This window comes from Salvelinus fontinalis, unplaced genomic scaffold, assembly GCF_029448725.1.
Source record: "Salvelinus fontinalis isolate EN_2023a unplaced genomic scaffold, ASM2944872v1 scaffold_0381, whole genome shotgun sequence".
NCBI classification, from domain to species: domain Eukaryota; kingdom Metazoa; phylum Chordata; class Actinopteri; order Salmoniformes; family Salmonidae; genus Salvelinus; species Salvelinus fontinalis.
The window spans coordinates 125,137-140,696 of NW_026600590.1; the positions used below are offsets into that span (position 1 = coordinate 125,137).

Sequence of the window (15,560 nt, forward strand, 5' to 3'; positions counted from 1 at the left end):
TCTGGTGTAGTGTGTCTATCCATTAGATATGTGAACAGTGATATTCTGTTGTAGTGTATCTAGATATGTGAACAGTGGTATTCTGTTGTAGTGTGTCTATCCATTAGATATGTGAACAGTGGTATTCTGTTGTAGTGTATCTATCCATTAGATATGTGAACAGTGGTATTCTGTTGTAGTGTGTCTATCCATTAGATATGTGAACAGTGGTATTCTGTTGTAGTGTGTCTAGATATGTGAACAGTGGTATTCTGTTGTAGTGTATCTATCCATTAGATATGTGAACAGTGGTATTCTGTTGTAGTGTGTCTATCCAGTAGATATGTGAACAGTGGTATTCTGTTGTAGTGTGTCTAGATATGTGAACAGTGGTATTCTGGTGTAGTGTGTCTATCCATTAGATATGTGAACAGTGATATTCTGTTGTAGTGTATCTAGATATGTGAACAGTGGTATTCTGTTGTAGTGTGTCTATCCATTAGATATGTGAACAGTGGTATTCTGTTGTAGTGTATCTATCCATTAGATATGTGAACAGTGGTATTCTGTTGTAGTGTGTCTAGATATGTGAACAGTGGTATTCTGTTGTAGTGTGTCTATCCATTAGATATGTGAACAGTGGTATTCTGTTGTAGTGTGTCTAGATATGTGAACAGTGATATTCTGTTGTAGTGTATCTAGATATGTGAACAGTGGTATTCTGTTGTAGTGTGTCTATCCAGTAGATATGTGAACAGTGGTATTCTGTTGTAGTGTATCTAGATATGTGAACAGTGGTATTCTGTTGTAGTGTGTCTAGATATGTGAACAGTGGTATTCTGTTGTAGTGTGTCTATCCATTAGATATGTGAACAGTGGTATTCTGTTGTAGTGTATCTATCCAGTAGATATGTGAACAGTGGTATTCTGTTGTAGTGTGTCTAGATATGTGAACAGTGGTATTCTGTTGTAGTGTGTCTAGATATGTGAACAGTGGTATTCTGTTGTAGTGTGTCTATCCATTAGATATGTGAACAGTGGTATTCTGTTGTAGTGTATCTATCCATTAGATATGTGAACAGTGGTATTCTGTTGTAGTGTGTCTAGATATGTGAACAGTGGTATTCTGTTGTAGTGTGTCTAGATATGTGAACAGTGGTATTCTGTTGTAGTGTGTCTATCCATTAGATATGTGAACAGTGGTATTCTGTTGTAGTGTGTCTATCCAGTAGATATGTGAACAGTGGTATTCTGTTGTAGTGTGTCTAGATATGTGAACAGTGGTATTCTGTTGTAGTGTGTCTAGATATGTGAACAGTGGTATTCTGTTGTAGTGTGTCTATCCATTAGATATGTGAACAGTGGTATTCTGTTGTAGTGTGTCTATCCATTAGATATGTGAACAGTGGTATTCTGTTGTAGTGTGTCTAGATATGTGAACAGTGGTATTCTGTTGTAGTGTATCTATCCATTAGATATGTGAACAGTGGTATTCTGTTGTAGTGTGTCTATCCATTAGATATGTGAACAGTGGTATTCTGTTGTAGTGTATCTATCCATTAGATATGTGAACAGTGGTATTCTGTTGTAGTGTGTCTAGATATGTGAACAGTGGTATTCTGTTGTAGTGTGTCTAGATATGTGAACAGTGGTATTCTGTTGTAGTGTGTCTAGATATGTGAACAGTGGTATTCTGTTGTAGTGTGTCTAGATATGTGAACAGTGGTATTCTGTTGTAGTGTGTCTAGATATGTGAACAGTGATATTCTGTTGTAGTGTGTCTATCCATTAGATATGTGAACAGTGATATTCTGTTGTAGTGTGTCTATCCATTAGATATGTGAACAGTGGTATTCTGTTGTAGTGTGTCTAGATATGTGAACAGTGATATTCTGTTGTAGTGTATCTATCCATTAGATATGTGAACAGTGGTATTCTGTTGTAGTGTGTCTAGATATGTGAACAGTGATATTCTGTTGTAGTGTGTCTATCCATTAGATATGTGAACAGTGGTATTCTGTTGTAGTGTGTCTAGATATGTGAACAGTGATATTCTGTTGTAGTGTGTCTATCCATTAGATATGTGAACAGTGGTATTCTGTTGTAGTGTGTCTATCCAGTAGATATGTGAACAGTGGTATTCTGTTGTAGTGTGTCTATCCATTAGATATGTGAACAGTGGTATTCTGTTGTAGTGTATCTATCCATTAGATATGTGAACAGTGGTATTCTGTTGTAGTGTATCTAGATATGTGAACAGTGGTATTCTGTTGTAGTGTGTCTAGATATGTGAACAGTGGTATTCTGTTGTAGTGTATCTAGATATGTGAACAGTGGTATTCTGTTGTAGTGTGTCTAGATATGTGAACAGTGGTATTCTGTTGTAGTGTGTCTAGATATGTGAACAGTGGTATTCTGTTGTAGTGTGTCTAGATATGTGAACAGTGGTATTCTGTTGTAGTGTGTCTAGATATGTGAACAGTGGTATTCTGTTGTAGTGTGTCTAGATATGTGAACAGTGGTATTCTGTTGTAGTGTGTTTAGATATGTGAACAGTGGTATTCTGTTGTAGTGTGTCTATCCAGTAGATATGTGAACAGTGGTATTCTGTTGTAGTGTGTCTAGATATGTGAACAGTGATATTCTGTTGTAGTGTGTCTATCCATTAGATATGTGAACAGTGGTATTCTGTTGAAGTGTGTCTAGATATGTGAACAGTGGTATTCTGTTGTAGTGTGTCTATCCATTAGATATGTGAACAGTGGTATTCTGTTGTAGTGTGTCTAGATATGTGAACAGTGGTATTCTGTTGTAGTGTGTCTATCCATTAGATATGTGAACAGTGGTATTCTGTTGTAGTGTGTCTAGATATGTGAACAGTGGTATTCTGTTGTAGTGTGTCTAGATATGTGAACAGTGGTATTCTGTTGTAGTGTGTCTAGATATGTGAACAGTGATATTCTGTTGTAGTGTGTCTATCCATTAGATATGTGAACAGTGGTATTCTGTTGTAGTGTGTCTATCCATTAGATATGTGAACAGTGGTATTCTGTTGTAGTGTGTCTATCCATTAGATATGTGAACAGGGGTATTCTGTTGTAGTGTATCTATCCATTAGATATGTGAACAGTGGTATTCTGTTGTAGTGTATCTATCCATTAGATATGTGAACAGTGGTATTCTGTTGTAGTGTGTCTAGATATGTGAACAGTGGTATTCTGTTGTAGTGTGTCTAGATATGTGAACAGTGGTATTCTGTTGTAGTGTGTCTAGATATGTGAACAGTGGTATTCTGTTGTAGTGTGTCTATCCATTAGATATGTGAACAGGGGTATTCTGTTGTAGTGTATCTATCCATTAGATATGTGAACAGTGGTATTCTGTTGTAGTGTGTCTATCCATTAGATATGTGAACAGTGGTATTCTGTTGTAGTGTGTCTAGATATGTGAACAGTGGTATTCTGTTGTAGTGTGTCTATCCATTAGATATGTGAACAGTGATATTCTGTTGTAGTGTGTCTAGATATGTGAACAGTGATATTCTGTTGTAGTGTGTCTATCCATTAGATATGTGAACAGTGGTATTCTGTTGTAGTGTGTCTAGATATGTGAACAGTGGTATTCTGTTGTAGTGTGTTTAGATATGTGAACAGTGGTATTCTGTTGTAGTGTGTCTATCCAGTAGATATGTGAACAGTGGTATTCTGTTGTAGTGTGTCTAGATATGTGAACAGTGGTATTCTGTTGTAGTGTGTCTAGATATGTGAACAGTGGTATTCTGTTGTAGTGTGTCTAGATATGTGAACAGTGGTATTCTGTTGTAGTGTGTCTAGATATGTGAACAGTGGTATTCTGTTGTAGTGTGTCTATCCATTAGATATGTGAACAGTGGTATTCTGTTGTAGTGTGTCTAGATATGTGAACAGTGGTATTCTGTTGTAGTGTGTCTATCCAGTAGATATGTGAACAGTGATATTCTGTTGTAGTGTGTCTATCCAGTAGATATGTGAACAGTGGTATTCTGTTGTAGTGTGTCTATCCATTAGATATGTGAACAGTGGTATTCTGTTGTAGTGTGTCTATCCATTAGATATGTGAACAGTGGTATTCTGTTGTAGTGTGTCTAGATATGTGAACAGTGGTATTCTGTTGTAGTGTGTCTATCCATTAGATATGTGAACAGTGGTATTCTGTTGTAGTGTGTCTATCCAGTAGATATGTGAACAGTGGTATTCTGTTGTAGTGTGTCTAGATATGTGAAAAGTGGTATTCTGTTGTAGTGTGTCTAGATATGTGAACAGTGATATTCTGTTGTAGTGTGTCTATCCATTAGATATGTGAACAGTGGTATTCTGTTGTAGTGTGTCTATCCATTAGATATGTGAACAGTGGTATTCTGTTGTAGTGTGTCTAGATATGTGAACAGTGGTATTCTGTTGTAGTGTGTCTATCCATTAGATATGTGAACAGTGGTATTCTGTTGTAGTGTGTCTATCCAGTAGATATGTGAACAGTGGTATTCTGTTGTAGTGTGTCTAGATATGTGAAAAGTGGTATTCTGTTGTAGTGTGTCTAGATATGTGAACAGTGATATTCTGTTGTAGTGTGTCTATCCATTAGATATGTGAACAGTGGTATTCTGTTGTAGTGTGTCTATCCATTAGATATGTGAACAGTGGTATTCTGTTGTAGTGTGTCTAGATATGTGAACAGTGATATTCTGTTGTAGTGTGTCTATCCATTAGATATGTGAACAGTGGTATTCTGTTGTAGTGTGTCTAGATATGTGAACAGTGGTATTCTGTTGTAGTGTGTCTATCCAGTAGATATGTGAACAGTGATATTCTGTTGTAGTGTGTCTATCCAGTAGATATGTGAACAGTGGTATTCTGTTGTAGTGTATCTAGATATGTGAACAGTGGTATTCTGTTGTAGTGTGTCTAGATATGTGAACAGTGGTATTCTGTTGTAGTGTGTCTAGATATGTGAACAGTGGTATTCTGTTGTAGTGTGTCTAGATATGTGAACAGTGGTATTCTGTTGTAGTGTGTCTATCCATTAGATATGTGAACAGTGATATTCTGTTGTAGTGTGTCTAGATATGTGAACAGTGGTATTCTGTTGTAGTGTATCTAGATATGTGAACAGTGGTATTCTGTTGTAGTGTATCTAGATATGTGAACAGTGATATTCTGTTGTAGTGTGTCTAGATATGTGAACAGTGGTATTCTGTTGTAGTGTATCTAGATATGTGAACAGTGGTATTCTGTTGTAGTGTGTCTATCCATTAGATATGTGAACAGTGATATTCTGTTGTAGTGTGTTTAGATATGTGAACAGTGGTATTCTGTTGTAGTGTCTATCCAGTAGATATGTGAACAGTGGTATTCTGTTGTAGTGTGTCTAGATATGTGAACAGTGGTATTCTGTTGTAGTGTATCTATCCATTAGATATGTGAACAGTGGTATTCTGTTGTAGTGTGTCTAGATATGTGAACAGTGGTATTCTGTTGTAGTGTATCTATCCATTAGATATGTGAACAGTGGTATTCTGTTGTAGTGTGTCTATCCAGTAGATATGTGAACAGTGGTATTCTGTTGTAGTGTGTCTATCCATTAGATATGTGAACAGTGGTATTCTGTTGTAGTGTATCTATCCATTAGATATGTGAACAGTGGTATTCTGTTGTAGTGTATCTATCCATTAGATATGTGAACAGTGGTATTCTGTTGTAGTGTGTCTAGATATGTGAACAGTGGTATTCTGTTGTAGTGTGTCTAGATATGTGAACAGTGATATTCTGTTGTAGTGTGTCTATCCAGTAGATATGTGAACAGTGGTATTCTGTTGTAGTGTGTCTAGATATGTGAACAGTGATATTCTGTTGTAGTGTGTCTATCCAGTAGATATGTGAACAGTGGTATTCTGTTGTAGTGTGTCTATCCATTAGATATGTGAACAGTGATATTCTGTTGTAGTGTGTCTATCCAGTAGATATGTGAACAGTGGTATTCTGTTGTAGTGTGTCTATCCATTAGATATGTGAACAGTGGTATTCTGTTGTAGTGTGTCTATCCATTAGATATGTGAACAGTGATATTCTGTTGTAGTGTATCTATCCATTAGATATGTGAACAGTGGTATTCTGTTGTAGTGTGTCTAGATATGTGAACAGTGATATTCTGTTGTAGTGTATCTATCCATTAGATATGTGAACAGTGGTATTCTGTTGTAGTGTGTCTATCCATTAGATATGTGAACAGTGATATTCTGTTGTAGTGTGTCTAGATATGTGAACAGTGATATTCTGTTGTAGTGTGTCTATCCAGTAGATATGTGAACAGTGGTATTCTGTTGTAGTGTGTCTATCCATTAGATATGTGAACAGTGATATTCTGTTGTAGTGTGTCTATCCAGTAGATATGTGAACAGTGGTATTCTGTTGTAGTGTGTCTATCCATTAGATATGTGAACAGTGGTATTCTGTTGTAGTGTGTCTATCCATTAGATATGTGAACAGTGATATTCTGTTGTAGTGTGTCTAGATATGTGAACAGTGGTATTCTGTTGTAGTGTGTCTAGATATGTGAACAGTGATATTCTGTTGTAGTGTGTCTATCCATTAGATATGTGAACAGTGGTATTCTGTTGTAGTGTGTCTATCCATTAGATATGTGAACAGTGATATTCTGTTGTAGTGTGTCTAGATATGTGAACAGTGATATTCTGTTGTAGTGTGTCTATCCAGTAGATATGTGAACAGTGGTATTCTGTTGTAGTGTGTCTATCCATTAGATATGTGAACAGTGATATTCTGTTGTAGTGTGTCTATCCAGTAGATATGTGAACAGTGGTATTCTGTTGTAGTGTGTCTATCCATTAGATATGTGAACAGTGATATTCTGTTGTAGTGTGTCTAGATATGTGAACAGTGGTATTCTGTTGTAGTGTGTCTATCCATTAGATATGTGAACAGTGGTATTCTGTTGTAGTGTGTCTAGATATGTGAACAGTGGTATTCTGTTGTAGTGTGTCTATCCATTAGATATGTGAACAGTGGTATTCTGTTGTAGTGTGTCTAGATATGTGAACAGTGATATTCTGTTGTAGTGTGTCTATCCATTAGATATGTGAACAGTGGTATTCTGTTGTAGTGTATCTATCCATTAGATATGTGAACAGTGATATTCTGTTGTAGTGTGTCTAGATATGTGAACAGTGATATTCTGTTGTAGTGTGTCTAGATATGTGAACAGTGATATTCTGTTGTAGTGTGTCTATCCATTAGATATGTGAACAGTGATATTCTGTTGTAGTGTATCTATCCAGTAGATATGTGAACAGTGGTATTCTGTTGTAGTGTATCTATCCAGTAGATATGTGAACAGTGGTATTCTGTTGTAGTGTGTCTAGATATGTGAACAGTGGTATTCTGTTGTAGTGTGTCTAGATATGTGAACAGTGGTATTCTGTTGTAGTGTGTCTAGATATGTGAACAGTGGTATTCTGTTGTAGTGTGTCTATCCATTAGATATGTGAACAGTGGTATTCTGTTGTAGTGTATCTATCCATTAGATATGTGAACAGTGGTATTCTGTTGTAGTGTGTCTAGATATGTGAACAGTGACATTCTGTTGAAAAACTTCAATCACGCTGTTGGAAAACCATATTTGGACCAAATGATATGTTTCGTCTAGGGACAGTAGGTGGGAATACAGTGGTCTGCTCCAGTGCCTAAACTACGGTGTAGGATGTCATGTACTGTGTAGGGAATATGGTCAATATAAATGGTGCGTGTGTGGGTGTGTGTGTGTGTGTGTGTGGTGTGTGTGTGTGTGTGTTGGATGGGTGTGTGTGTGTGTGTGTGTGTGTAGTGTGTGTGTGTAGTGTGTGTGTGTGTGTTTAGGGTGTCTGTGTGTAGGGTGTGTGTGTGTCTCTGTGTAGGGTGTGTGTGTGTGTGTCGGGTGTGTGTGTATAGTGTGTGTGTGTGTTTAGGGTGTATGTGTGTGTTTAGGGTGTATGTGTGTGTTTAGGGTGTATGTGTGTGTGTGTAGTGTGTGTGTGTGTTTAGGGTGTCTGTGTGTAGGGTGTGTGTGTGTCTGTGTGTAGTGTGTGTGTGTGTGTGTGTGTGTGTGTGTGTGTGTGTGTGTGTGTGTGTGTGTGTGTGTGTGTGTGTGTGTGTGTGTGTGTGTGTGTGTGTGTGTGTGTGTGTGTGTGTGTGTGTCGGGTGTGTGTGTGTGTGTGTTTAGGGTGTATGTGTGTAGGGTGTGTGTGTGTCTGTGTGTAGGGTGTGTGTGGGTAGTGTGTGTGTGTTTAGTGTGTCTGTGTGTAGGGTGTGTGTGTGTGTGTTTAGGATGTCTGTATAGGGTGTCTGACCCGGCTCAGTGAAGGTCTTGATAAGTTCCTCCATGGCTAACATCCAGGACACAGCCAGGTGACAGTTCTGGAGGAAGATCCAGTTACCACTCTTCAGAGCTTCCAGAATCATCTTCTCAGCTATAGGACCCTGACCCTGACCCAGAGAGATAGACCTCACCCTGGAGAGAGAGACAGAGGGTTAATACTGAGGGACAGGGAGGACCCTGACCTAGAGAGATATTTTTATTTATTTATTTTTCATTGAATCTTTATTTAACTAGGCAAGTCAGTTAAGAACAAATTCTTATTTACAGTGATGGCCTACACCAGCCAAACTCGGACACATGATGAGAAAGAAGGACAAGTTGTTAATACTGAGATACAGGAGACGGACATAGAGAGGGGAACAGTCTCAGAGAGGGGGACAGGGGTACCCAACTACCCCTCCCTCCCCCCCTCCCTCCCTCCCCTTCTCCTCCATCCTCCCTCTGTCCCACCCACTCACCTGTCCAGGTACCCCCTCACCCGTCCAGGTATCCCCTCACCTGTCCAGGTACCCCCTCTCCTTGGCGAAGCGTTGGAAGGCTCCCATGGGGTCTGATCCGGTACTGAGGATGAAGACCAGGGGGGTGGAGGGAGACATGTCACTGTAGAGAGTGGCCAGGTCAACAGGAGGGTTCTCTACAAACTGTTTCCCCAGGCTCACGATCACAAACTCTGTCACCGCAAACACCACCTAGAGGGAGGGAGGGAGAGAGAGTGGCAGGGAGAGTAAATCAATTCCCTCTGGCTATCTACTCTGATTTCAGAGTACTCTCCTCTTGAGCGTGTCAGAGAGCAGAATAACTGAATTGACAAACGTTCAACACCTGCTGAATATGGCCGCTGTCAGCAAACGTTGGCAAAAAAACATAATTAAAATGTTGCCAGCAGAACAGTTACAGTCACCAACACTCAGGATAACATGAAACCAGCCGAACCAGCTCTGCTCGAGGAAAATGATCAGAGTGAGGTGTTCTCTCATTATGTGTCTGGAAGTAGCTAGCAAGCTAGCCAACGTTAGCCAGTCAGCTTGGGTGGTTGACGGTAGTTGTGAGGTCAGAATGCTGGGATCAACCCTCGTCCTCGCGCCAGAGAGTCCAGTGTGCTCTGAACGCTCCGAGAGACAAACGCTCTGAATTTACCAACGTACAATCTGACAACGCTCTGAATTTACCAACGTACAATCTGACAACGCTCTGAATTTACCAACGTACAATCTGACGACGCTCTGAATTTACCAACGTACAATCTGACAACGCTCTGAATTTACCAACGTACAATCTGACAACGCTCTGAATTTACCAACGTACGATTTGACAACGCTCTGATTTACCAACGTACAATCTGACAACGCTCTGAATTTACCAACGTACAATCTGACAACGCTCTGATTTACCAACGTACAATCTGACAACGCTCTGAATTTACCAACGTACAATCTGACAACGCTCTGAATTTACCAACGTACAATCTGACAACGCTCTGATTTACCAACGTACAATCTGACAACGCTCTGAATTTACCAACGTACAATCTGACAACGCTCTGATTTACCAACGTACAATCTGACAGCGCTCTGAATTTACCAACGTACAATCTGACAACGCTCTGATTTACCAACGTACAATCTGACAACGCTCTGATTTACCAACGTACAATCTGACAACGCTCTGATTTACCAACGTACAATCTGACAACGCTCTGATTTACCAACGTACAATCTGACAACGCTCTGAATTACCAACGAGCAATCTGACAACGCTCTGAATTACCAACGAGCAATCTGACAACTCTCTGATTTACCAACGTACAATCTGACAACGCTCTGAATTTACCAACGTACAATCTGACAACGCTCTGATTTACCAACGCACAATCTGACAACGCTCTGAATTACCAACGAGCAATCTGACAACACTCTGAATTACCAACGAGCAATCTGACAACTCTCTGATTTACCAACGTACAATCTGACAACGCTCTGAATTTACCAACGTACAATCTGACAACGCTCTGAATTTACCAACGTACAATCTGACAACGCTCTGATTTACCAACGTACAATCTGACAACGCTCTGATTTACCAACGTACAATCTGACAACGCTCTGATTTACCAACGTACAATCTGACAACGCTCTGATTTACCAACGTACAATCTGACAACGCTCTGAATTTACCAACGTACAATCTGACAACGCTCTGATTTACCAACGTACAATCTGACAACGCTCTGATTTACCAACGTACAATCTGACAACGCTCTGAATTACCAACGAGCAATCTGACAACTCTCTGATTTACCAACGTACAATCTGACAACGCTCTGAATTTACCAACGTACAATCTGACAACGCTCTGATTTACCAACGTACAATCTGACAACGCTCTGATTTACCAACGTACAATCTGACAACGCTCTGATTTACCAACGTACAATCTGACAACGCTCTGATTTACCAACGTACAATCTGACAACGCTCTGATTTACCAACGTACAATCTGACAACGCTCTGATTTACCAACGTACAATCTGACAACGCTCTGAATTTACCAACGTACAATCTGACAACGCTCTGATTTACCAACGTACAATCTGACAACGCTCTGATTTACCAACGTACAATCTGACAACGCTCTGATTTACCAACGTACAATCTGACAACGCTCTGATTTACCAACGTACAATCTGGCAACGCTCTGAATTTACCAACGTACAATCTGGCAACGCTCTGATTTACCAACGTACAATCTGACAACGCTCTGATTTACCAACGTACAATCTGACAACGCTCTGATTTACCAACGTACAATCTGACAACGCTCTGAATTTACCAACGTACAATCTGACAACGCTCTGAATTTACCAACGTACAATCTGACAACGCTCTGATTTACCAACGTACAATCTGACAACGCTCTGATTTACCAACGTACAATCTGACAACGCTCTGATTTACCAACGTACAATCTGACAACGCTCTGAATTACCAACGAGCAATCTGACAACGCTCTGAATTACCAACGAGCAATCTGACAACTCTCTGATTTACCAACGTACAATCTGACAACGCTCTGAATTTACCAACGTACAATCTGACAACGCTCTGATTTACCAACGCACAATCTGACAACGCTCTGAATTACCAACGAGCAATCTGACAACGCTCTGAATTACCAACGAGCAATCTGACAACTCTCTGATTTACTAACGTACAATCTGACAACGCTATGAATTTACCAACGTACAATCGGACAACGCTCTGAATTTACCAACGTACAATCTGACAACTCTCTGATTTACCAACGTACAATCTGACAACGCTCTGATTTACCAACGTACAATCTGACAACGCTCTGATTTACCAACGCACAATCTGACAACGCTCTGATTTACCAACGTACAATCTGACAACGCTCTGATTTACCAACGTACAATCTGACAACGCTCTGATTTACCAACGTACAATCTGACAACGCTCTGATTTACCAACGTACAATCTGACAACGCTCTGATTTACCAACGTACAATCTGGCAACGCTCTGAATTTACCAACGTACAATCTGGCAACGCTCTGATTTACCAACGTACAATCTGACAACGCTCTGATTTACCAACGTACAATCTGACAACGCTCTGATTTACCAACGTACAATCTGACAACGCTCTGAATTTACCAACGTACAATCTGACAACGCTCTGAATTTACCAACGTACAATCTGACAACGCTCTGATTTACCAACGTACAATCTGACAACGCTCTGATTTACCAACGTACAATCTGACAACGCTCTGATTTACCAACGTACAATCTGACAACGCTCTGAATTACCAACGAGCAATCTGACAACGCTCTGAATTACCAACGAGCAATCTGACAACTCTCTGATTTACCAACGTACAATCTGACAACGCTCTGAATTTACCAACGTACAATCTGACAACGCTCTGATTTACCAACGCACAATCTGACAACGCTCTGAATTACCAACGAGCAATCTGACAACGCTCTGAATTACCAACGAGCAATCTGACAACTCTCTGATTTACTAACGTACAATCTGACAACGCTATGAATTTACCAACGTACAATCGGACAACGCTCTGAATTTACCAACGTACAATCTGACAACTCTCTGATTTACCAACGTACAATCTGACAACGCTCTGATTTACCAACGTACAATCTGACAACGCTCTGATTTACCAACGCACAATCTGACAACGCTCTGAATTACCAACGAGCAATCTGACAACGCTCTGATTTACCAACGTACAATCTGACAACGCTCTGATTTACCAACGCACAGAGCACACTCTGGCACTCCAGATTGAATTTAAGAACACACCCTAAACAAAATGGATGGATGAACATAACCGCAGATATCGCTGTATGGCCTGAAGGGCAACCTCTATCAAATATGACCATTGATATACAACAAACAATGAGAGAGATGCCAAGAAAACTGGCAGCTCTTTCACCATCACAAGCAGACTGATACACACACACACACTATACACACACTATACACACACTATATACACACACACACACACACTATATACACACACACACACACACACACACACACACACACACACACACACACACACACACACACACACACTATACACACACACACACACACACACACTATACACACACACACACACACACACACACACACACACACACACACACACACACACACACACACACACACACACACACACACACACACACACACACACACACACACACACACACACACACACACACACACCAACAACCCCCACTACCTTCTCCTCCATGAAGCTCTTGATGAGCACCAGTTTCTGGAAGGCCCCCAGTCTCTGATCCCAGTGACCCCTGACCCCGTCTGCCTGCTCCTTCTCTTCTTCAGACATCTCCTCTGAGTAGGGAGGCAGCTGGGAGTCAGACACGTAGCCCTGCCAGTTCTCTGGGTTGAAACACACTTCCAGACGACCTGGGAACACACACTCCAATATTCATCTACTTCTGTAGCTAGGCAGAGAGTGAATTCAGAAACATTGTAAAAGAAGCTCCATTAACAACATTAGCAGATTACAAAGTAGTGGTAATCTCTAGGTTATTTTAGCTGTGTTACTACTCTACCTAGTGGTAATCTATAGGTTATTTTAGCTGTGTTACTACTCTACCTAGTTTTATAGAGATGGGTGTCTAGGTTATTTTAGCTGTGTTACTACTCTACCTAGTTTTATAGAGATGGGTGTCTAGGTTATTTTAGCTGTATTACTACTCTACCTAGTTTTATAGAGATGGGTGTCTAGGTTATTTTAGCTGTGTTACTACTCTACCTAGTTTTATAGAGATGGGTGTCTAGGTTATTTTAGCTGTGTTACTACTCTACCTAGTTTTATAGAGATGGGTGTCTAGGTTATTTTAGCTGTGTTACTACTCTACCTAGTTTTATAGAGATGGGTGTCTAGGTTATTTTAGCTGTGTTACTACTCTACCTAGTTTTATAGAGATGGGTGTCTAGGTTATTTTAGCTGTGTTACTACTCTACCTAGTTTTATAGAGATGGGTGTCTAGGTTATTTTAGCTGTGTTACTACTCTACCTAGTTTTATAGAGATGGGTGTCTAGGTTATTTTAGCTGTGTTACTACTCTACCTAGTTTTATAGAGATGGGTGTCTAGGTTATTTTAGCTGTGTTACTACTCTACCTAGTTTTATAGAGATGGGTGTTTAGGTTATTTCAGCTGTGTTACTACTCTACCTAGTTTTATAGAGATGGGTGTCTAGGTTATTTTAGCTGTGTTACTACTCTACCTAGTTTTATAGAGATGGGTGTCTAGGTTATTTTAGCTGTGTTACTACTCTACCTAGTTTTATAGAGATGGGTGTCTAGGTTATTTTAGCTGTGTTACTACTCTACCTAGTTTTATAGAGATGGGTGTCTAGGTTATTTTAGCTGTGTTACTACTCTACCTAGTTTTATAGAGATGGGTGTCTAGGTTATTTTAGCTGTGTTACTACTCTACCTAGTTTTATAGAGATGGGTGTCTAGGTTATTTTAGCTGTGTTACTACTCTACCTAGTTTTATAGAGATGGGTGTCTAGGTTATTTTAGCTGTGTTACTACTCTACCTAGTTTTATAGAGATGGGTGTCTAGGTTATTTTAGCTGTGTTACTACTCTACCTAGTTTTATAGAGATGGGTGTCTAGGTTATTTTAGCTGTGTTACTACTCTACCTAGTTTTATAGAGATGGGTGTCTAGGTTATTTTAGCTGTGTTACTACTCTACCTAGTTTTATAGAGATGGGTGTCTAGGTTATTTCAGCTGTGTTACTACTCTACCTAGTTTTATAGAGATGGGTGTCTAGGTTATTTTAGCTGTGTTACTACTCTACCTAGTTTTATAGAGATGGGTGTCTAGGTTATTTTAGCTGTGTTACTACTCTACCTAGTTTTATAGAGATGGGTGTCTAGGTTATTTTAGCTGTGTTACTACTCTACCTAGTTTTATAGAGATGGGTGTCTAGGTTATTTTAGCTGTGTTACTACTCTACCTAGTTTTATAGAGATGGGTGTCTAGGTTATTTTAGCTGTGTTACTACTCTACCTAGTTTTATAGAGATGGGTGTCTAGGTTATTTTAGCTGTGTTACTACTCTACCTAGTTTTATAGAGATGGGTGTGGCGGTGATCTCTCTCTTGATGCCGTTGAAGCAGGGCAGAGTATCCTCCAGCTCACAGCATGTCTGCCAGGTAAACTCTGATAGCCATGGCACGTCAGGGCTCTCTGGATGATCCTGATGGGGGAGAGGGAGGGAGAGAGAGAGAGCCAGGGGGGAGGGAGGAAGAGAGAAGGAGTGGTGCGGTAAAGGAAAAATTGATAGGGTGTTGGAGATAGAGGGATGCAGAATGCGAGGGAGGAATGTAGATAGAGAGAGAGGGGAGAGGGATGGAGGAAGGGAGAGGAGAGGAGGAAAGGAGAGGGGACAAAAGATAAGAGAAGTGGAGTGCACAGAGAAGCGAATGGATAGATAGAGAGGGGGTGTGGAGAGGCGACAGAAGAGAATGATAGATAGAGGGGGGGTGGAGAGGAGAGGAGACAGAAGAGGAGGGGAGGACAAGGGGACATTGGGTATTACGTGGAGACCCGAGGTGATGGATGGAGAGAAGATGAG

At 40.1% G+C, this 15,560-nt stretch overlaps 1 protein-coding gene across 1 annotated transcript in view; it reads right to left on the reverse strand.

The window, feature by feature from the left end:
- LOC129845846 (dynein axonemal heavy chain 6-like) overlaps positions 1-15,560 on the reverse strand; it is an 86,927-nt gene that overhangs the window by 26,104 nt on the left and 45,263 nt on the right. Inside the window, exons 22-25 of the mRNA XM_055913770.1 lie at positions 15,047-15,182; positions 13,182-13,369; positions 8,884-9,074; positions 8,357-8,517 (exon numbers count right to left, since the gene is read on the reverse strand). Coding sequence (XP_055769745.1) covers positions 8,357-8,517; positions 8,884-9,074; positions 13,182-13,369; positions 15,047-15,182 — 676 coding nt within the window. The remainder of the gene's footprint in view (positions 1-8,356; positions 8,518-8,883; positions 9,075-13,181; positions 13,370-15,046; positions 15,183-15,560) is intronic.